This window comes from Pogonomyrmex barbatus, unplaced genomic scaffold (genome assembly GCF_055798465.1).
Source record: "Pogonomyrmex barbatus isolate J1 unplaced genomic scaffold, ASM5579846v1 scaffold19, whole genome shotgun sequence".
In the NCBI taxonomy this organism is placed as follows: domain Eukaryota; kingdom Metazoa; phylum Arthropoda; class Insecta; order Hymenoptera; family Formicidae; genus Pogonomyrmex; species Pogonomyrmex barbatus.
The window spans coordinates 122,511-147,092 of NW_028297115.1; the positions used below are offsets into that span (position 1 = coordinate 122,511).

Consider the following 24,582-nt stretch of genomic DNA (forward strand, 5'->3'; position numbering starts at 1 on the left):
GCGATATAATTTATACACGCAACTATCTCGTGCAATAATAAAATAAAATGTGTATCTTTAGTAAATCATTGTAAGCATCAACTAAGAAAAATATGCATCAGCTGCGTCGCTAAATATATTCTATATATATATATATACACAGAATTCAATCGCTTTCAATGTCATCGCGTGTAACGAAGGATATCTGTGATAATAATTTCAAATATGTTATCGCACCCCCATCGGCAAACGGCGCCAAAAGATATCCGATAGTGCACAAAGCATTTACTCTCATTAAAGGTGCGAGGCAAAAAGTTTCGCGATTAAAAAAAAAAAAAAAAAAAAAAAAAAAAAAAAAAAACAGATATATAAAAAGCCAGCATCTGCGTGTAAGTACAGCAGATCCTTCTTGTAAGCGCGCCCGCCGTGATTACAAGTCAAAAACTTTCCTTTCTTACCAACAAAATATAGAGACATATAAATATAAATATAAATAATAATATATTTATATTATATATAATATAAATGTATTTCTCCAAAAAAAAGAATGTTGTAATTTACATATTATATTATCACATACTTTACACAACGGATGAATGTATCTGAAAGTATAATTGCAAGTGAATCACTCTTGCATCACCAGAAATAATTAATTATTGTTCCAATGTCAAAACAACAATAATTCAAAATTCTTATTTCTTCATCGGCAAATACGGCTTTACATATCTATTTTACACGTGCACAACTCATCTTTCGATCTTTAATCGTGGAAAAATAATAGAATAAATAACACTGAAACTTTCCAAAGGAGAAACTAAACTAACAAATTGAGCAACTTATTACTTAAGAAATGGAACTTAAAAATGGACACTGTTTGACTTGGGACCAACGGCGGGCGAATTGGAAAGTTTTCGGACTCACCGAGTGATAGTGCCTAGTGGCGTTTGGAAGAGTGAAGGCGCGCTGAGTACCAAGGGGTGGATAGTTTCTGGGAGCCGGGGAGCGCGCCGATGACCTCCCAACTGCCGCCCACGCAAACACAACACAAACACAAAAACACAAATAGAGACACAATGATAGTAGACGACAGGTAGTAGCATCGTGTGTGTGACTAACGTAGATTGCCGTGTCCTATTAAATCTAGAACGCTAATCTGGACTCATTTAGCAATTTTGTTATATTGATAGATTGTTTTCACAATTTTTACAGGAATATGAATAGAAAGACTTGTGCTTGTCAAACAGAATAGAAAATTATTATAATTAGCTACTTGTTGATTTATTAATTCTTTTAAGGTAATACTCTTTTAATTGTCGTTTTTCATATTTAATATTAAACACAATTGTTATGCTTTATTTATTAAGTGTGAATCTTTTTTAGTTTTACATATATAAAATTGGATTAATCGAAATTGGATAAACGTTCCATTAACGTTCTAAAACTATCTGACGACTCAACATTGGAAGATACCATAAAGCAAAATTCTGTATATTTGTCAGAAAGCAAAAATGTGCGGTGCGGAAAAGAAATAAATATCATGCGCAACAAAATACAATCGCGTTGCCAATTTATCTTCCAATATTGTAAATAAGATTTTTTTAAAATATTTAAGAACTAATCACCCTGAAAAAGACATTTTAAAATTTACACGTTAAAATTTTTTATTAACAATTCTATTTCCAATTATTAAAAGTAAATAAAAAATTAGTTGATTGAATTTTGAACTATTAATTATCTTTTATATTATATAATAAAATAAGAAATTAAAAATAATTATTTACAATAAATATGCATAAATTTTGAAATAATCTCGATTGAATATTAATTTCTTTTAAATTCAGATAGAATGTTTGCGAGAACGAATCTTATTGAAATACACAAGAGAAAGAGAAAGAAATGACAATAATTGATTTCTCCATCAATTTAAAATCCAGTTTGAATTTTATTTGAAAGTATAGTCGTGCCGCAGAAATGAGAGTGATGTGCATAGGGGCAATATGTGTCCGTGTATAATGAACTTCGTGGTCCCAAGTGACATGCAAGATATAGAACAGTAAATTACCTCGAGAAACGATTTCCAGGGCTAAAGATTGTAATGGCGATTTAATTGTCCGTTATTTAGAAATATCGGTTGATGCGCCATTTGCATTTCAAAAAAAAAAAAAGATAAAAAAAAAGATAATAATAATAAAGCAAGCACATTGAGGTAAGGGACGGCAACATGCATAGGTAGAATACATCACCTGTTACATTAATTTGGCGTCCAATGTACGGTTTTGGTGCTACATACGCCACATAAAATAAAGTCCTGCTCTCGAGAGTACTATTATCATTGTTTCTTAATTAAAACGTGAGACCCACCCACATCATGGTTTATTGGCCGATTCGGTCGATTCGTACTCCATGTTTAGTACTCCAAACGTTTTCTTTTTTAGCGACAAAATGAGACCATTCACGACCTCCCGCCCTGGGAAACCCCGCCTCTATCGAGACTCACAATGTTCTCTAATCGATGTTACTTTAAACGGTAGAGTGATATGTTAGTGTCATGTGCGAACGTGTGGACATGTATGAGATGATTGTTACTTATGTTAATGAAACAATTACGAGTGGCATTGCGTGATGGACAAAAAAAACTTACCGTTGTAGCTAGGCCCGCTGGATCTGTAGCTGAATCCATCGTCATCCTCCCAAGGCCGTGCGTGATCGATATTTCGCGAAGGCGCTGTACAAAATATTCTTTGAATTATCTTCTATGTAAATATTAACTGTTTATAGGCTTTTAATTTTAAATCTAATAACATCTCTTGAGATTTCATGTCAAAATGTTAAATATACACTATTAACTGTAACCTACATGCACCAACGGGGCTCTCGTAACGCAATCGATACGTTGGTTCTCTCGCGGCAGATGGTGTCCTCGAGGCATTTCTAGGATCAACATTCGCAGCTCTATGTCTCAAATTCTCACGATCCTTTTCGCGATCTTGCAGGAATACTTTAGCTATTCCCGTGTCGATCTTGCTCAATTCATCCTGCTCTTTTTTTAATTTCTGCTCCGCCTCCTTGATATACGTTTTGTTATCGACGTCATCCTCATCATCAGATACAGGTACTCCCTAAATTAGAAACATTAATTAATTGCTGATAATCAGAATCGTCAAAGGAAATTGATAAAAAAAAAAGTCAGATATTGTATCTTGATAATTAAATCGTAAGATAATACCTTATATGTGTCGGACCATCGTCTACGTCTCTCGGGATCAGTGTAAGGATATGGCGGAGCGGGGAAATCGTCTCTCTCAATTGGCGGTTGAGCACCCGGGGGTGGTTTCATGGCGTCCGGATAATGCGCCAGTTCTATCGGCTCGTCATTATCCACCTGGCTTGCTGGCGATTTCGGTCTGGTGTCGCTCAAGGCATCGACTAAAGCTCTCATTCCCGATCTGCTGCTGCGTCCACCGCTGCTTCTTATCGAACGAGATGCTGCGCAACGAAAGAAACGCGTTCTCTAATATAGACTAATGATAAACAAATTCTGATAAACAAATTCTGGAGAATATAAATAAATAGACAAATTAGACAAATAAAACAAATATAGGATTAGAAGAAAAAAAAAAATAATTTTTTTTAATATTTCATTAGAAATTCAATATTATATAAATTCAATTTAAAAATTCAATTTATAAAAATGAGCCGAAATTGCTGCTCCTGATGCTCAAAATATAAATATTAAAGAGACAACTGCATTTGCAACATCTAGCCTATTATATTATAATTAAGCCTGAAACGAAACTTACAGCTAGGTCTATGGAAATGCGGGCTGGTGGGAGGTTTATCATACGGCTGTATCGGACGTCTCAAATATCCTTGACTGGGCGTTTCAGTCAAATATGAATAAGTATAAATTCTAGATACATCTTCCGCTGGTCGTCCATATTCTCTCAGGATCAGGCCGGGACTTCCAGTACGAGCGGGATAATACTGAGGCAATCAACGTATCTTATTACATATGTGATTCAGCCTATTTTTCATATATCTGATTACCATCAGTTATACAAAGTGCGTATAAGAAATTGAGTAAACACATATTTTTTTTTAATTTGATTTTGCATTCAGAATTCGTTTCTTTTAAAAAATTTCATTTAAAAATTCTTATGTTTATACTCAGTTGACTGTTGACGCATTTTGTATAGAAGAAAACAAAATGTGCAAGGCGAGCAACGCTCTGTCAAGAAACGCATCAAACTTTTATATTAATTATTTTAGTTCTTGGAATTTTTTAAATTACATTAATTTTCTTTCTTCGTTTATTATATTACTACTACGTTTATATTAGAACGTTTTATTACGTTTATATTACTACTACGTTTTATTAGACTAGAATAATGTCGAAAACAGACAACAGATTAATTAAGAATTAATAAATGATCGAGATATTTTCGACAGAATTTTCTTTCTCTAGTAAATTTATATGTTAGCTAAAAACAAAGTATATACGAACTTTGAAACGTCTGTATATAGCTTTAATTTTCTATCTAACGGATCGATAAAATTGAAATTGGAATCTGACAGAGCGAAAGCACGTATTGCTGAGAGGAGGTAACGCGAGAAGAGACACCAGAAATACTTGTCGAAAGAGTGCTGTGCTAAGTGACACATGGCATACCTTGCGACTGAGACTGCTGTAAGGGCTGCACAGCGATCCGTTCAGGCTTGGCGTGCGTGACCGCAATGAAAACTATACATAATGACCGTGCGAAAAAAGTAAACAACGATTAAGAAAAGCGATAATAAAAACTTAATCAAAATCAAGTAATGATAATATAATCTTTGCCGTTTTCGCTTGTTTCCTACGTCGAGGCGTGCGTGAAAGACGAGGGAACGGTAAAATGAGTACAAGCGAACTGATCTTCGAGGCAATAATCAAGCTATTCACAAAGCTGACAATATTAAATTTAAGATGTGTTTTATCCTATGTCGCCACTATACAGAAAACTATAACTAACACACGTACAACATACAAGAACACATGTCGAATGACAAAGTGTTTCATAGGAGAGTTTGCAAGATTTTAAATCATAAAGCGATCGGTTTTTAATATAGAAAATATATTGTACATTATGATAATAGAATTTACAAAGTTTTTCCAATTTCACGAAACATTCACGCGAAACACTTCGCTTTCCTCATGATCATTAATACAGTTGATAAATTCAATTATGCAAACGAATACAACTCAATATACTCAATGCAACTAAATCGACTAATGCGAATGCTAGACATAAACAGCAGCATGCGTTTCTTTACTTTCTAAGATGGATATTATTTGTAATTTTTATATACCGATATAAAAAATACACTATATTAACTATTGAATCATACGATCGGTCTCGATTCTTTCATTTGAGAGAGTTGTAGTTCGATATAAAATAAATTATTATAATTCTTTGATAAAACAATCTTTTTTTTTTTGTAAGAATAGATATTAATGGACAACTAAGAGCACTTGAAAAGAGCACGTGAAAGCTTTAAAAAATATTAGTTCGTTTTATACAGTGCGGATCAGGAAGAAATCAAAATTAGACACTCGCGATGTATTATTTTAGAACGCTCCGGAACGCAATGCTATTTCCATTCACCGTTAAAAATATTTGAGTCGCTTCGACGATATACGACGTATACGATATGTTGCACCGAAGGAGAGAATACCATCAGTGTATTAACATTATCTAAATTATCCGCTATTTACTTTCAAATGCGGTACTTAATTATTCGTATAATGTCTATTTTTAAAAAAAGTATAATTACTTAGAAACGGCCAATATTGTACACGCATATTAAGTAACCGCAAAGTACAATAATACGATCCCTGGTGTAAATTATGCCTGCATTAGTCCATAAAATCGAAAGCTTACTTTCGCTGGTACGCTACGTTAGTTCACATTAATATCTTATATGAATTATTATAATCGATATATTATAATATCAAAGTAAATAATTATCAAATACAAATGCTATGTATAGCAATCATTATTCACAATAAGCGAGTCAAGCGTAACGAAGATAATAACATGAAAGAAAATAAAAAATAAAAATAATTTTTTTACATATATTCAAATCAACGATTATTATATACAATAAAACAATTAAAAGAATTAATTAAATATTAACACTTGATTCGTCAGTTTTCAGTTTTTATAGTTAAATTAAAGTAATAGTTAAATTAAAGAATAATAAACAAGCACAACAGCCTAAATCAGTTATAATACACTAAATGTGTACAGAATAATTAATCTGGACAGCTAATCACCGATCGCGTGATGCAACCGGACTTACCTGCATCTCCGAAGCGCTGCTGGAAATCCGCTCTGATTCCCGATGTTGCGGAGTGTGAGCATCTCCGTGTCCGTTCACAATACCATTGGGTCCGGTGGGTCCTGGACCGCAGCGTGGATGCCATATGGCGGCACCCTGTAGATACATTTCTTCTCCATCGCCAAACGGGTCGCCGCATTTTGTACAACGGGCACAAGTTGGATGGAAATGATGGTTATCACCGGCCTGTAAAACCTTGCCGCTAATATAACGGTTGCAATAGGCGCATTTTACTCCGAATTGCTTTTGGTAGTCCTTCTCGCAATAAGGCACGCCGTCTCTGTTAAAGAAAAAATTCAACGGCTATGGCTTACACGTCGTCGTTCGAATGTATCTTCTTTCTCACTGATTTACTTTAAGCAAATTTTTTTTATGAGATTAGGAAAAGCCCAAGAAACAATTTCAGGAAAATAAATGATCTTGAAAAATAATTAATAAATGTATTCTTAAAGAAAATTTTAAATAAGGAAATTATTAGACTAAGGAAAATATTAAGAATAAATAAGAAAATTCTCCTTAAGAAGAGATATATTTAAAATTCTTTTTAAGAATACATTTAATTATTTCCTAACATCATTTATTTCCTTGAAAAGTTGCTTCTTAAGTTTTTGCCAATCTCGTAAAGAAGCCATCATACTATTTTTAGAGTAATGTAATTCTATTTCGTCTATATAAATAATCAAAATGCGAGGGTCAAAGCGTGTGGATTATACAAGACTCACTTTCCCATGTATTCCCCATGAAGAACAATGTCGCAGCTGTGACACTTGAAGCACCAAACGTGCCATTGACGATCAAGCGCGACCAATGCCTGACCTTCCCTCAATTGGTTTCCACAACCGGCGCAGGCACCAGGGTCGGCGTGCCCGCCGCCTTTGGTACCGGCGCTATTGCTGATCGGCGTGGAGGCCTCGCGAACCGGGATTCCGACGCATCGATGACACAACGCTTGACCTACGAATAATACACAGTTATAGAAGATTAACGAGATCCGGCGATAGATGTCGAGGCCACTATTGACCTTTGCTCTGCGAGCCAATTGTCCCTTCTATAATGAAATTTGTCCCAATTTCATTTATTCCTACAATCTTTTCATTTAAAAAAAATTGATCCAATATTATAGTTCGTATCTATTATGTTGACATTATTAAGATTACACAATAAATTATTATTTATTAGTTAATAATATTTAGATACAATATCTACAAAAAACAATTCATAAAACTACTGACAAATACAAACTACTGAAAAATACGCAAAAGAGATCTTTATCTCTTTTTTTAATTAATATGTCATAAATTAAATTACAATAGCCGGAATTCACTTTTATTTTCTTAATGACTTTCTTGACGACGAAGAACTAGATGTGAAATTCAGCGTAATTTATTCGCAATATACAATCGGCCTTAATTTCCTAGAAGTGGGTGACGCGCATCGTTACAGTGTGCGATAAAGTGATGCACGTTATGCCGGATTTTTACCTTTGGTCGCGTAATTGTTACAAGGACGTACGTATAGTAGACGCGCGGCCTTGTAACGGTGGAGCAACGATATGTCCAAGTGGCAATTTGCTTTAACAGATTGACCGCCACGCTAATTGTGAAAATCGCGCCAAAGAGATACGTTGATTACGTAATAACTCGATACGCATCGCAATCTATAATTGACAGAAACTCTTGTTGACTCTTTGAATTAGTGATCTTTTAGCGTCATTCTCATCTCACGTCTAAGACGGTCGTATCACATTAAAAAACGGGATGAACAAAGATGAAAATCGAATATTGCTCCATATCAATTTAGCTCCTTAGACCAAACCGAGAGTATTTCGGTTTCGACACGTACCCTGAACAAGGGACACTTTTGTTCCCTGTCCCAGCAACGGTTGCCGGCATCTTTGGCAATGGAAACAATTTGGGTGAAACGCGTGCTTCTCGCCAGCTGTCACCACATCACCCTCCACGTATTCTCCGCAACCAGCACATCGCGTGCCCCAGCGCTCTCGATAATCCTGATAAATAGAATAACAAACACTTGGAATTTTCGGCTCTTGTCTCTGTTCAGCGAAAGACCGAATCTCATCGAGTTTAAAAAAATAGCTTAAGAACCGGTGATGATGAACGGAATGTGACTCACCTTGGTGCAGTAATAGGAACCCTCGCGTGCGAAGAAGCCACCTTGTGCCAAACTGGCGTTGCACTGGGCGCACTTGAAGCACCCTATGTGAAAGTATTTGTCTTGTACGCGCAATACCTCCCCACTGCATTTCTTCTTACAAGACTGGCAAAACGTTTTACCTGAAACAAAAAAACGTTCGCTATTTGACAAGTATTAGCTATCGTTAATTTCTCATTTCAATTTCATAATTCAATATCCGATAATAAACAAAAAACGGACTTGCAGAATACCATCGCTGACTCACCAGCGTATCAAAATTCCTTTAAAATATAATTATCTTGTAGTGAATATTTTTATATTTAACTGGGAATCTTTTCTTCTCAATTTCTAAAATTGAGGAGTAAATATTTAATTAGAATAATTACAATTCACTTGTAATATTTTATATTCAGAGTGTGTACTCAAATTTTATAAATAAATTCCCTGAAAATTCCCGGATTTTCCAGGAATTTTAATCAAAATTCCAGGAAATTCATAAAATTTTTTAAAGCAGTTTTAAAATAAATTTATTTTATCACGCGAGATTTTTAATATTCTTTAATCATTTAATTATAAAGAAAAATTACTTGAGATTTGAATATTAAATTGAATATTAAAAAATAATATGAAGAACCATATGACAATTTGTCTACAATATAGGTGAATTTAACTTATCGGAGATACAGATACACGGTACTATTATTATTTTTAAACAAAATATAATTATCATAAAATACACATTTTCAGACAATGAGGAAAAATAAACAATTTTTAATTTCACTTCGACTGTCATTCAAAAAAATAATTAAATAAAACAATGGTTAACGGTAAACTTCTTTCCGCAAATGTACGAGAGGACAAGCTAAAACTAACGGGGAAAAAGACATTGTATGAGTCATGCACCTGTTCGCTCGTGCGCGCCGATCACTAAGGATTTCTGCGACTGTATGTACGAGTATGTATGTCAACAACGGCGACTCGCGTCTTCCACTCGCGGTTGATCGCCGGCGCTCCTCAAGGCGTGCGTTAACTTTCAGCAGTTATATAACACACCTGTCACCGTCTGAAAAGGCGCATTACTACTACTAACGCACGCCTTCAGGAGGAAGATCGAGCCGTCTAATTGCGCTCTTGAAATGATTTGGATTAGATCCAAGAATAATCCGATTCGCAAACGATCGAATCGATGTCTGGATCTGATTATGGGATAACTTCGATTGCAGAGTTAAATCATAGCTTAAAGACAATTCTTTACAACTTTTAATCTCTCTTCCATAATTTATATACATTAAATAAAAAATTATTTAATATTTAATATTGAATAAATATTAAATATTTAATATCTATAAATATATATTTATTATTTTTCGTGTATGTAAATATATATAATGTTCCGCGATACTTCTGCCACCGCTCGTGAAAAAATAGATGGGACCGAAATGAACATAAAAGTCCCATATCATTTTGTGATATTCGCAATAATAATCGAAATATTAATTATTAAAAATCACCGGCAAAGGGCGCGGTACTCTCGCCCGGCGATCATTGTTGATAGGCGCGTGAGGAATTGTTTACCTCAAACGGCAATAGCTACGCACGAACCTGTACATATATATATATATATATATATATATATATATATATATATATTAAACAAAAATTCTTAAAAATTAAACTTGTAACTTTTGATATATAAGTTTGTTCTTGCGGTATTTTTTTTTTCCTCTAAACGATTATTAGATGCTGCAAAAAAGATTCTTTATTTCTTTTTTTTATAGCAAACAACTAAAGTGATCTTTCAGATACGATTGATTACTGTATGTGAATTATATTTGGAACACGTTATGCACGATTTATATGCCGTGAATTTTCTATTTTTTTCAAATGATCGTTAGATATTGCAGAAAGACTCTTTGCCTTTTTTGCCTTTTTTAATATACAGCAATCAACTAAAGCGATCTTTTTTACGTCTACACGTGTTAGTCATCGTGTATGGATTATATTTGGTACACTCAGTGTTCGATTTATACGTGTCGCGAATTAATATCATAATCGATCGAATCGAACACGTCAGTCAAAACACGAGCGCGATGTGTTTTAACATGAATATACATGTACGTACAAGTAAAGTGGATGCATTATTCATTGATTGTCAGGCTTCGAATAGAATTTGATCGGGACTTTGCGTCCGCATTTAGCACGTTTCCTTCATCACATTACATTCATTACGCTATTCCTATTATGTCTCTTCTTTATTACACCGCGAAAGAAGTTTCTGCCCGACGCGAGCAGCGTAATTTATTCCATCACGTGACGCGAATTGCCGCGCGATTATTTTTGCGTGACAAATTGAACATTTCGACTTCCGTCAATCCGCGTGTGCAACATCGCGGAAGTTCACATGTCGCAAGAGTAATTAAGTGGAGAAAAAAGGAACGCGATTCCCAACGAGCAAATGATCGAGGGAGCTCGAATCTGAAACGAGCGTTTATCTCGCCCGGTCGTTTGGATCGATGACTCAACTACGAGAAGGCGCGATGAATATGGTGCCTTTATTGAGTTATCGGTTGTTTTGAAACGCGTACTACGATAAATTACGGGCATATCTGCAGTGCCGTTCCGCGCGCGGCCAAATCGCAGGGGACGTGTGTTTCCACGTGGCGCAATCGATATTTAGAGAGGCAGAACTAATAATCTCTCTCTCTCTCTCGGCAGTTTCGCTCGCTGCACCGAATCCAACTGTGTTCCGCCCAAGGACCGCTTGTTTCGACCTAACGACGTGTGCATAGAAGAGGCGAGAAGTTATACGCATGCAGGAAGCTACTATTGTTATGTTTTTTATTCCGGTCCCATTGGTGCGAAACGGAATTTTTCATTTTGCGAATGTAGAGTGCGACGAATTAATTGCCCGTCAGCTGCGAATTCCGTCGCGGATGCTAACAAAGTTGATTTTTATCTACAGGAAAATTGAACGTAATTCTATTTTCGGAGAAGCAATTAATAAAAAAGAACTAAAAAGCATTGGAAGATCAGGCTTTGAATTTAATCTCTCATAGGCAAAATATTATATTTAGATAATATTGAGAAAATATTTTAATAAAAAGTAAAATTTTTAATAAAAATTTAATTTGCAAGATAATTAAGATTAACAATTTAAAAAAGTGAAACAAAAAAACTCGCGAATTTTTGAACCGTTGATGTTTTCGCCTTATTTAAATTTCCTTAGTATATTCGATCCGTAAATACCAAGTGTTACACATCCCACATAAATCACGCGAGAAAGCGCGTTCTATCGAGCAAATGACTTTAGTTTGCGAGAACTCCACGTGAATTCAATGAAACAAAAGCAAATGTCGGCGCCGCCAGCATTTATATGCCGACGGCTGAAAAGAAAGATGAAAACACGCATAAAATCTGAGAAAAGTCGGGAGTAAATGCCAGGTCTCGCGAGTCTTTAAAAATATACAATGACATCACAGTTTCTCTTCATACATTTGACGTCATCGGGTCGTCGCATGAGTTAAAGTCGACGAGCGCGAATGGAGGATCCTCGTCGCACGTAGGCAGACGGAGTTAAACGCGTCCGTTTCGTGCCGACTGTTCTGTTCTGCGTGTTGAGAGCATCAGAAAAAAACGAAAAACGATTGCTCTCCAAACTCGAGGATCCGTGGCAGACGTTGGCAGCGACAAGAAATATTGATCCTTTGAAAAAGCGAGACCGCAGATAAATAAAAAAATAAAATGCAGCGATGGAAATAATTCCATAAATACACATCTGTGTGAGACTTAACGTTCCCGGCTTGGAACAATGCGCGATGCTGCTTTCTCCGCTCTTCTCGCTGCTTCAACGAGAGACGAGAGACGAGAGACGAGAGTCCGAATAAAATTGAAACTCACGATCGTCGCGACGATCGTGAGCTCGCGTTTAATCGAACGGGGCCACTCGTCCATGAAGTGACACACCCTCGTCTGCGCGTCGCATGTCGTTTAATTTACGGCACGCTTCAACTGGGGCGAAAAATCTGTTGCCGGAAAAAAGAAAACGGCCGGTCGATAGGCCGGACTCGGGTGTGAGCGGACGATAACGGAATTTATCGTTCTTGCGATTCGCGTGGTTGAAACCGTCCAACGCGACCTCATCGTGCGCGATAACGACGTGTCGATGTCACGTGTGTGTGGGGCACGTTTAAAACAAAAAAAAAGAATGAAAAAAAGGAGATAATAAAGCTACATCATCCAACCTGACTGAGAATTGATAGAACCTTTTGTTAAACGCTTGCAAAGGCAATAATTGTGGCAATGTAATTTGATTAACGCGTGGCTCGGCATTTCTTGCGTGAAATAACCAGACGATTGCGATAGCGCAAAGCTGCACGAATTATATATGTTTAACATGAGGCAGAAAGTCTGAGTCATATCGCATGCGTGCCTTGTTGCTAATTAGTAATTCAATATTGGTATTACTCTCCGTCTCTCGCGTTAAAAAGACGCCGTGTCACTCAGGCGCGTACACAGATTGACCAGTTCTTGCCGCGCGAACTGTCACTGGATAAGGCCTGACAGACGACTCCATTTCTCTTGGACGCAAAGGCCGTCGTTCAGTGACGGCTTTTATATTTTTGATTTATCATGTATCCTGGCGGAGATCGAGCCTCTCTTCGACGGGTCACAAAATCGACGAAATTAATTGAAGAATAAAGTCCCGTCATTTTACCGCGGCCGTTCTACATAGAGATACCGTGTGGCAACATGGTATGTTAATATGATTCATAAGTGGTCTAAATAGGATGTGGCAAAGTGGGGTCAAACGCGACGACCCTGGACTGCCCCGATCTCTCTCTCTCTCTCTCTCTCTCTCTCTCTCTCTCTCTCTCTCTCTCTCTCTCTCTCTCTCTCTCTCTCGCACGCGCGCGTGCGCGCGCGCGCACTCTGGGTCATAAAATCGAATGTTAATTGACTGTACACCGATTATCTGTCTATCCTATCTAATCGTGCTTTTTTCTCTCGTGCGCCAAGCGCATGTGACGTAGCTTTCGTTGTAGAGAAAATTTCTACTATTATTAAAAATTGCAACGTTATCATTCTCTGTGAGTCAGCGCTTATTTATTAAAACGCAAAATAGTTAATACACAATGCTTAAGAAAAGAATTTCTTCTAAGAATAATATAATCAAAAATGGTGCTCATGTAATCAATATTGATATAATATTGATATTTATATTGATTATCTCTTTGTCCTTCGTTTCCTTTGTCTTAAATTTATAAATATTATGTTTTTAAAGTGAAAACAGCTCAGCTTTTATGCAATTCAACTCTTATCTATCTTACGAAGTCTTTTAGCATAATTATTAGCCAAATTCGTACGAAGGAAAATTTATTTTTCGCTAACGACGCGAGGAAAGCTGATAATATAAATCACGCTAAAAATATCTCTAAAATTGCATCATCAAGTACAGATTTAGATTTAAAATGGTTTTGAAAAAACAAGCCCTGATTACAAATAATATACATTATTTTTCGTTGTGCGAATTATCGGCAATTTAATTAGTTGATAATTTTCATTTATAAATTCCATTGAACGAATAGATGTAGGATTCTAAAATTGAAACGAGCATTTTGCTATCTCGATGAAGTAAACCACATTAACCACGATAACTCGAAAGAAATCGAATATGGCTTTCGCTTAAGCCATATACTAATACTACGCTAACAATAGATGTAACCTTATTATATACTGCTTAAAGATATTGCAATAATATTCGAATAGCGTGATATAACGGAAGAACACGTGTTGGATTTCGCAGAAGAACGCGTGTTGAAAATTTGCGCGAGCGTGCACTTGACAGAAAAACATCTGCAGAACTGCTGTTTCAGCAGATAAATTTTTCATCGGTCCTCCTTCCTCCTGAAAACGTTCTTCTAAATCTTTTTTTTTTTTTTCATATTACTGCTTCACGACAATCTCTTTCGCATCTCTGAAAATTCGGAAAATAAAATGGACATGGATAAAGCAAAATGTAACTTTTCTTATCAGCTTAATTGTTTAATTTGAACAATTTTTCAACCGTTCCTCATATGTCGACTTCGCAAACAGAGTAATCATTTGCGGCTAAAGCATTAAAAATGTGATTATCGTCCGCGCTTAAACTCGCTCTAATGAAAAAAAGTGTTAAACTGCTGCACTTCAATTATTACCCCGCGATAACAAACTGATGTAACGCGCGAGATCACGATCAAAAATTGATAATTCGTAGGTGCGCGTGTTACAATCACCAACCCTTTATAAACGCTATATTATATTTCGACGATAATAACCGACGATTTTCGATTAACGCACACGTGTTCTCGTAATCTTCCGAGAACGAATTGAAGCGAGATAAAAACACATACCGTCGATTATCACAAGCACGTTAACGGTAACGACGCGTGATAGCCGCGGTTTTTGCGGTTAGTTCTTATCGTGATTGTGCATGGTGAACTTTTTTTAGACTCTCACTTTTTTAAGACGCTAATTTAACAATATTTTATATGTAAACGAATTCAACATCTTTTCAAGTTTTCAATATCTCTCAAAAAATAATCGCGCAATAATAATATTAATACTAGTAATAATTTTAATAATATCAATACTAGCGATTATTTTATTATAGATGTACGTTAATTTAATTACATTTATGTGTAGACGCGCATATTTATCGCGATACATCGCAAGAGAGATCGCGTAAAATAATGACTTCGTATCATACAGCATATATAATGTACATACATATTGTAAAAATAAAAAAGATATCTTAGATTACAAATGCCTCATGATTTTTATGACCGTTTCATACGGTTCAAGGCTGTAAATGACATGCAAATATCACCGCGTTGCGATAGCTTGCCGAGACCGATTGTACGTTACGTACATAATGTTACGTACAGAAATACATATTTTGGCGCGTGTTCATTGTATGATGACCGACGAGTACTTAGTAATACATGAAGTTGGTAATTAGTATCCCACGATAAGTATCGGCAAGGGGGGAGTCATTTAAAATGAATTACAAAATCGCTTGTGTTTCATTCACGATGCGAATTTTCATTATAGTTAAAGATAGCGCCGAAGGAGCGAGATTACAATAATTATATAACGCGTGATGTAAAAGAATTCCGCGCGAGGCAACGTTTACCATGTTAACTGAATTGCGTGTCAATGCTGTTGTTTTCAACAGGAAAAGAATATTTTACATGTTTAAATATCTCTCACTGAGGCAATATTTCGCATTAACAAGTAGTTAGGAACTCGCTCGCTGTTTTTTTCTTTTTTTAATTCTGTAAATTCGACTTTAAAGAGAGAGAGAGAGAGAGAGAGAGAGAGAGAGAGAGAGAAAGAGAGAGAAAGAGAGAGTCGATATATTAAATATTTTAGATTTAAACATATATTACTCGACATATTAATTTCACAGGGGACATTCGATTGTGACAAATGTCAATAGAATGTTAATAGATACAGCACGAATAATTGAGAAAAGTGGTCTCGGCACGATTCTGCGTTGGTCGACCACGACGTAAACGAGATTTCAATTGGCATTTGCGGCGTGTGCCGAGGAATGTATTTTCCTCATCGTAGAGCATCGAGAATGGGTTAAAAATGTTCTCGGCATGCGCGCCGTGTCACGTTTCTCGGATTCGGCCCGTCACGAACGACGAAAATCGTGACGGCGATATTCGTGGCCGAGAGGCAGCGCCGTAATATGCAAATCTCGGCCGAATCTTCGACGGACACCGGCGACGCTTTCGCATCGTGTAATTTAAGCGTCGAATCGTATCGCCGATACATTAAACCAGTCATGAGGCAAGTTGATAAGACGGGCGGATGATCGGCGGATGTCGTAAAATACCGCGGCGAAACCGATCTCGCGTTATCATGCAGGTTTCAATTGCGTCGAAACGGGATTTCATCTCGGCGAGACACGTGGCGCGACTCCAATCCCGCGAGACAAAAAGAAAAAGAGACGAGATCTACAAGTCGCAATTATTTTAATTAACTGCGAGTTTGTGGAAAGTTAATACACGTTAATCCAACGATGCGACGCACTGCTAATGGATTTCGAAAATTAACGAATGAAAATTAATGAACATTGACGTATTAAACGAATAAATATCTCGATTATCGTACGCCTCATTCAGACATTATCGTCCCATGCGGATTTTACCCACGAATTTTTCCTATCTGCAATATCTATCGCCATTATGCAAACAGACACAATGAGATAGAGATAGAGATGATGGGAAACGATTACTAAATTAAGAGATAACGATATTGCGAGAGGAGAGAGCGTTAAAAAACTATTAGGATGTATCACATCTATTTTTATAATTTTTATAATTTTCAATGAAAAAAATTATAAAAAAATTTACAGATTATTCTAAATAAAATAAAATTCAGTAAGTGCTAAATTCAAGTAATACAAAAAATTTTGCGGCATAATAAAAAAAAATGTTTATTATTCAAAATAATTTTATTTTATTTAGAATAATTTGCAATCTGTTTATAATTGTTTATTGTAAATGTTATAAATAAAAATAGGTGTAATATTCTTAAACGACGCCGTCGTTCGATAAAATTCTAAAATAAAATCTTCAAAAATAACGGCAATCAATTGCGCATTTAATTTTGATCTATCGTCAATCTCGGAGGAAGATGGAACGTAAAGTTGAAAAGCGGCCGCGGAATAAGAAAAAAAAAAAAAAAAAAAAAAAGAAAAAAAGAAAAAAAAAGCTACGGAACCAACTTGTTTTCACGGCGGGGAGGTCTCGGTCGGTCCTTACCTTTTTTCAACTGTTTTTGCTTGTGCTGGTCGGCACTGTCCTTCATCCCCGCCTTGCTTTCACTCGCTATCAAACTCTCGCTCATCTTCGACTTCATCGTGCCCGCGTTGCGTAACTTCCAGGGCCGCGCGCCGCGCTAACACACACGCTTACCTCTCCTTTCCGTTTATTCTTCGCGCGATATCGAGACACCGATAAGATAGCGCCAATTCGCGAAGACAATCGGTGCGCGAATTGTCATCGACCGAGATTCCGCTCGAGCCAGCCGTAAGCTGACTTTTGGCCTAGTTTGACCAGTTTTAAAATCGTTCGAAGAAACCCGTCAGAAGGAATGCACTGTCGACCGATGATACCTGCGCCCCGATGGACCGAATTCAAAGGTTTTTTCCAAAGGATCACAGGAAATACCGGCAACCGGTTCAATCATGCAAATTGCACCAGAAAATCAGAATCTTCTTCTCGTTTCGAATGAATATCTTCGCGACACTCTGTATATGTCGTTAGGAATCAAGTATCGAGCAATGTGGCATTCTCGATAGATTACCAAGATATCAATTCCGCCGAAGGTGATGATTAACGTTGTTTGTCGAGTGCGGAGTACATCGATAATGGCGCGACTAACTTTTTCCGCGAGATGCGGAAACCTGGAGTATTATATATGACGTATGCTCGGTATGCATGCGGAATTTGTACGCGGCAGAAATTTCTAGACGATTAACCGATCGTACTAGCGAGAGTTGATCCGAGTTTCGAGTTGCGGTTGCTCCGGATGGTACGAGGAATTTTGACGTTAACGTAGGTAATTATGCGCCTGCCGACACGATCGCCGCGACTGCCGATCGCCGACTGCCGGTGTCAACTTAACCAGCCACTGCCAGCGTGAGGAGTTTCGTGTCTCGTCGAGTCCCGATTGTCAATCGGTACAGCCGACGCAGATAATGCTCACTTTTTCACGGCCGACTCCGCCCTGAAAGCCTAATCCCGCGAGGCGACTTTTGCACCTCTTCATCTTGCGCTTTGTACCTTGCCGTTCGCCAATCTTTTTTTTTTTGTCTTTCTGCCTTTAAGTAATTTGCTTAACATATATCTGCGAATCGAGCAACGACGTTGCCACTCGCCTCGCGGGAACTAGAAAGATATTATAAATTAGCAAATTGATTATTTTATTTATTATAAATTCACATATAAATGCAGGCATTATGAGATATGTGAAAATAAAGAATTTTTTGGGGTATTAATAATGAATAAATTTTCCTAAAATCCGCAAAATTTATTAAAAAAAAAAAAACTTCACAATTCAGAAATTAATTTTTTCCTCTCTGAAAATTTAAAGTATATATTAATGATGCAATTATCTTTTGCAAAAAGCAGAAAGTTAGATAATATTAATGTCAGATTACGCGATTGAAAGATATATTTAAGAGTAATTTATAAATGAAATCGTTGCATAAGGCTTTTAATCCAGTTAGCTGAGAAAGTGTCCAGCGCCTGTCATAATTTTATCTTCATATGCACACGCGGTGTCCTAATTCCGTCAGCTTAAACTAGTTTCGCGCAGAATAGGATTATACTAGAATAAGATTAATACTAGAATAAGAAATATAATGTCATTTTTCAATTTAATGAGATTGCCTTTTTGAATCTTCACATAATAAATATCGTAACAGATAAGTCGATGAGCCAAAAAAGATTTCGAGGTAAGATAAATGTATAATTTTCACACGAGTTTCTTGATAAAATTACAATACAGTGTCGCGATTGAACTCTTTAAGTTCCGGCGAAGCACAAGATAACTGCTATTTGTAATTTCATCTCGCTAATCAATGAGTATACTGCAACTGTTGTACAACTTTGGAGTCACATTACCTTTTCCGAGACCGAGTTAAAGAATCTGTCGGTGTAAGTTGATGCGCGATGTGCATCACATGCACCAATAAGCGTCTGGAATATTGATCCAAGAAGGGTACGGGAAACGAGTCGCTCTTTCAACTAGATAATCTAATTTTTTCTTCTAAAGAACTAGCGAGCATTGGAGAAAGAGAGAGAGAGAGAGAGAGAGAGAGAGAGGGGGGGGGGGAGGGAGGGATTTATGCAATGCGCGAACTTAATCATTATCTTCAACGCACGTTCCACCGATCGTTTACTACGATTTACTTCAAACTGATAATGACGATATTATCACATTTTTATATCGCCAAATATATTTCTTAAAAATGTAAAAATGTAAAATTTCTCAAAAAAACTTTTACAAAAAAAATATCGGTTTTAAGATGTCTCATTTAATCATTTTCACAATCAAGGATACCGTTAATCAAAATTAATTAAATACAGTTGTGATGTTTATAGAAAAATTCTAGTCACATTTCTTCAAAACTAGAATCACAATTTACGAGAAATTTGGTACGAGAATTAGCTGAGTTTCGCACAATTTCCGTGCTAAAACCAGGCGTTTCCGCGCTCGACGTCAATTAAGGGTCTTCGCCGAGGGGAGATTCTCCCCTTAAGAGGTGCAGTGTCTATCGTTTGGGGAGTAGATATCGATCAGCGACATTTGCAGTTTCGGGCGAAAAAACGCACACGACATTAACCACATTCCCGAGATTTCGGGGACCCCCAGGTACCTGCAAAATGTCTCAATGGAAACCGAAAAGAAGAGAATCAATAACGCGCGTCGATCGTTGCTCTGGATTTACGCGCCTCGTCGTTGACTGATCTATTATGTAAACGCCTCCTCGTGCGTGAAATGGCTGCCTCACGTGTAAAGTCTTCGCGTAAGGTATACATTGCGAGATAGCCGGCCACGTAATGTCGCGGATCGGGGTTACGATTATGTATTATCGTATAATGCGATTGGCTGAACGAGCGTCAAAGACACGGATAACGACCACGACCCACGCCTAAGGTAAATCTGTCTCTTTTCTTCTCCAATAATTTCGGGGCAGAATACTTGAAAAAATAAATTTGTGACTTAGAAGCAATTATCTACTCTTCTAATATTTAGACACAAACAAACGAACGTTAATAATATTGCCGACACATAGAGCAAGTTGGTTTAGTATTCAATAATGTCATTAATTCAAGATTTACAAAAGTCAAATAAAAAATGCACATGAACTCGAGAATTCGAAAAATCTGTTTGTCCTACTTTCAGTATATAATTTTTATTAAGCGTTATTATCATATATCTATGTACTCAATAAGGACTGAAAGATAGAGGGCAGAACAACTAAAGATTTATTAATATCTTGTTTAATAAAAGTTTGATTTTAAACGCAAAATCACCGATTTGTGTTTATATAAAACAAACAAAAGATTATTTTTATCCAATATATTAAAATATAATAGAACAGATTGTCTACTTAAATCTGAAAAAAGTCCTCTGAGAATTTTCTGATTTTCAAGGCAATTTGTCAAAAATTCCAAGTAAAATAAAAATACTTTTAATGTATCTTAATATGTATATGAATGTGAAATATAAATATATATTTATTGTGCAAAGTCTTTAATATTTTCCATTCAGTTTAAATGTTTATACATCATAAAATAAAATTAAAACTCACTCGAGTTTCAATAACTAAATTCGAAAAATTTTGAAACTACATAAGTATTTTAAAAAATAAATATTTTATATACATAAAATTTCAAAAACTACAAACAAAAAATTATATAATTCATAACTAGTACAAAATTCAATTGATAATTCAATTAATATAAAACTGTATAAAATTAATAATTCAGTCGGTAAACTCCTGATAATATAAAAGTAAAATATTAGAAAGAGCAATTTTAATAAAATTCTCCGATTTTCCAAGGCATGAGCAAATTCTCTGAAAATTCCAGATATTTCAGATGTTTCCAAGTGGCAGACACACCGTGTAGAATATACTACAAATAAAACTGTAGATAGAATTTTATTCCGTGAGATCTGAATATTATAGATATTCGTCTACGTCCTGAAATATGGCAAATGTCTCGTGAGAGAGTAAAGTAGGAGAGACAACGAGGCATGAGATGTCGTCGGAGCTACGCGCGATGCATCAGTCGCGTGGGTGGGCGGGAGATGCACGATTGCAGCGAGCGAATTACGAGTCCGCTGGCGTCTCGTCGGGGTCGCTGGCTCCAACGTGAAGCAACCGGACCTACCGTAATTTGCGATCGCGAATAATTCGCACGAGCGAGGGCGCGGACGGACGCAATTCATTCCATCCGCGAGGCAAATCGCGACGCACCGTGACATCGGAAATCGAGGCTGATCTGCCGAAGAATTAAAAATTGCAATCAGATATGTCTTCCGTTCCGATGTTTTTCTCTTACCATTTCTCATTCTTAAAGATCGGCAGGAGTGACGGGCCAGCTCTAATAAGATTATCTATTTCTTGCCTATGGATAATCTACATGTTTGAATTCAATATATATTTCATGTCGTACAGAAACAATATTTTGACATGAAATTTTTTTTATATATTTGTGATAAAACTACGAAAGTAAGTTGCTACAATGATAAATTTTGCAATTTAACTTTTAAATAATTATAATATTGTAAATAATTTTATATATTCCTATGCAATATTATCTAAGCAAATACTTGTTTGAATTTATATACATTTGTCATATTTCATCTCGTAGAAGAAATATTTTACCATGAGACTTTTTTCTACAGATTTATTATAAAGCTACGAAGATTGCTACAAAACCGGTTTTGCAATTTAGTTCTTTAAAATTTACAATAAATAAAAATATTTACATTTTATTGCACTCTGTAGTGCATCAAAATTATTATTTATTCTTTCTTTCTTTTTTTTTTTTATCGCTGTATAAAGATCTGCGGATAATTCTCCTAATTGTAAATATCGTAATTATATTACAAATTTCTCAATATTTTAGACGTAATATGAGTGAGCAGAAAATCATATAAGATAGAAGTCTCCATAGTCTTTTCCGCCGATTCTTAATCCGTGTTTCCGAGAGTCCGTGTGTCCGACGAGGACATTATTTTCGCGATGAGAATAACGTGACGACAATGGCAAAGAATAGTTGGGAATTTCGAAATGCCGAGCGGTGGGAAATTAATTGCGGCTTTTCCAGGCGAAAGCGGTGCCATTAGCGATGCCTATTCACGAGTGGTTGACACGTGCCGGCATTCAGGAATCGTCGAAAGCGCATTGCGGACAATTGCATTTCTTCATGCAGCTTGCAGAATGCACGTTGTATGCCTTAGTAGTACGAAGCTGGACGATCGGTCGAAACGGTGAAGGTCTGATACTTGCCGAAAGAGAACACGAATGGTGTATCATTTTGTTTATAATTCACTTTCGACGTCCCGATTAATTGAGGTAGGGCAAAGCTGGATATTCCGGTTATCACCGCATGTTTAAATATAACATACTTTTTACATACGTTCTAATTAGATGATTAATGCATAGCCTACCTTGATATTCGATTACTGCTGCGCTATTTAATGTCAAACGTGACATTAAATAGCGCCTTGATTATTTTATTAATGATACGAGGAATACGTAACTTTGTTCAATTTTCGGAATTCATCAGAGCTACATTGTGTTCTCGTGATCGCGCCATCTATCTATCTTTTCAGCGTACACATTGCTTTAGTAAACGTTCTTGTAAAAAATGCTCCGAATTTTATTTTCACAGTTTCTCGGCCCGGTGCCAAATTCTATAAATCTAAAGTGAAATATGCGATTCTCGAAATAAAGACAGGTGACAATCGAGATAATCGAAAGGAAGACGACCGAACGAGAAGAGAGTTAATAATCGAGCAACGACAGATTTTTCACGGAGATCTGATCACGTCAAGAATGCGGCACGACGTGAACCAGAAACAGCAAGAAGAATAAGAAAAGGATCGTTTTCCTCGCGCGTAAGATGTGGGAAAGGGAGGAAGAGGGGAAAGACGCGTCTCTCTAGAATGGAAAAAGAAAAAGGAGAAGTGATCACGAGAGTGATCAGGATCGAACGACGCGAATTCTTCGACAAGCATACCGCGTAAAATGCGATATGCAAAACGAGAAAAAGAGGCCGAAGACGAAGACGAAGACGAAGAGCGAGAGAGAAAGAGAAAAAGAGAGATAGCCCACGCATGGGACGAGCAGGGACGAAAGAGACGATATAGAAGACAAGGGGGAATCTCGCTTACGCATGGCGCGTACATACGCGCGGAGTAGAGGGGGCTCGCCCTAGAAAACGTCAAACCGACGGATTCACCTATTTATAGACCACCGAGTGAGTTCGCGATACGAGCCTTTCGGAAAACATTCGCTGCTCTCTCTCGGGATCGTCGAGAGACGAGCGCGAGCGTGGAAATCGGACGGAAACCGCGCGACGCAGGGGCGTATTCCGCTTCCTATGTACGCGCGAGCGAGCGAGCGAGCGAATGATCGGACGCCGCATTCCTTCCTTCTGTCTCCCCCCTCCTCTCTCTCCCTCACACTCTCACTCTCTCTTCTTTTCATTCTCTTTCTCGGCACTTCTCGCTGGCGCGTCGTGGAGTTCGTCGACGCGAGGAAATGATGGACGAAAAGGAAAAGAGACAGAGAAAGAATCGGAGGGTAGAGAGGCGGAGAGATCAAGATGCGAGAGCGCTTAGTCGGCGTTCCGCCGATTTCGCGTTTGCGAAATGTTCTCTACTCACCCATCTTCAGGAGCGGCGCGAGCTGCGAGCTGCAAAACGGCGGTGGGATCCTCGTCACGTGCGGATCACGCGTTCATAGCACGGGACACTGGACGGCGGAGCGGGCGCGCGCGATACGCGTTTCACTTAGGAAATCGCGGAAAAAGGCGAGCGACGTTCCTGCCACGGTACCCAGGACGGCCGACATTGCGGCGCCCGAACGGTGCCGAGCGCGGCGCGCAGTTCGCGCCTGCGCGCGACGCGCCGGGTCGCCGGCCGCCGCGTCGCTAGCGCGAAATTCAAATGTCCGCGCCCCACCAATCGTGTCGTTAACTGATTGACCTAGAATTCTGAACCTATCTTCTTAAATAATTTGAATAGAAGATATAATTTTTACGTTATTTTGTTGCATTTCGTAAACTTTGTTTTTACAAATAAAAATTTACTATTTCTTACAATAAAATAAAAAGATTTTAGAGCAAAAGATAATATACATGTTGAATTTACATTGAGAAAAAAATATAATTATATTTCGATCGAGAATTTGCCATAGAAAGCGCCACTGAATACTGAATACAAGTATTTATTTTGAAATAATTCTTATGCTAATTTGCTTTATTTCGTGTTATG

General features: G+C 37.1%; 1 protein-coding gene across 10 annotated transcripts in view; it reads right to left on the bottom strand.

Moving 5' to 3' along the window:
• The window catches only part of Unc-115a (actin binding LIM protein Uncoordinated 115a), a 30,969-nt gene extending 6,786 nt beyond the window's left edge, over window positions 1-24,183 (bottom strand). For 4 of the 10 annotated variants that reach the window (XM_011645514.2, XM_011645506.2, XM_025219348.2 and 1 more), the window contains exons 1-11: window positions 23,974-24,183; window positions 17,325-18,452; window positions 8,491-8,651; window positions 8,200-8,365; window positions 7,080-7,311; window positions 6,319-6,637; window positions 4,649-4,720; window positions 3,780-3,963; window positions 3,206-3,465; window positions 2,837-3,098; window positions 2,621-2,704 (exon numbers count right to left, since the gene is read on the bottom strand). In XM_011645514.2, the coding sequence (XP_011643816.1) occupies window positions 2,621-2,704; window positions 2,837-3,098; window positions 3,206-3,465; window positions 3,780-3,963; window positions 4,649-4,720; window positions 6,319-6,637; window positions 7,080-7,311; window positions 8,200-8,365; window positions 8,491-8,651; window positions 17,325-17,421 (1,837 nt within the window). In that variant the 5' untranslated portion in view covers window positions 17,422-18,452; window positions 23,974-24,183. Of the gene's footprint in view, window positions 1-900; window positions 1,002-2,620; window positions 2,705-2,836; window positions 3,099-3,205; window positions 3,466-3,779; window positions 3,964-4,648; window positions 4,721-6,318; window positions 6,638-7,079; window positions 7,312-8,199; window positions 8,366-8,490; window positions 8,652-17,324; window positions 18,453-23,973 lie in introns of all 10 variants that reach the window. The other 6 variants (XR_016138953.1, XM_011645482.2, XM_011645467.2 and 3 more) reach the window with 4 other exon arrangements.
• Window positions 24,184-24,582: the final 399 nt, after the last annotated feature.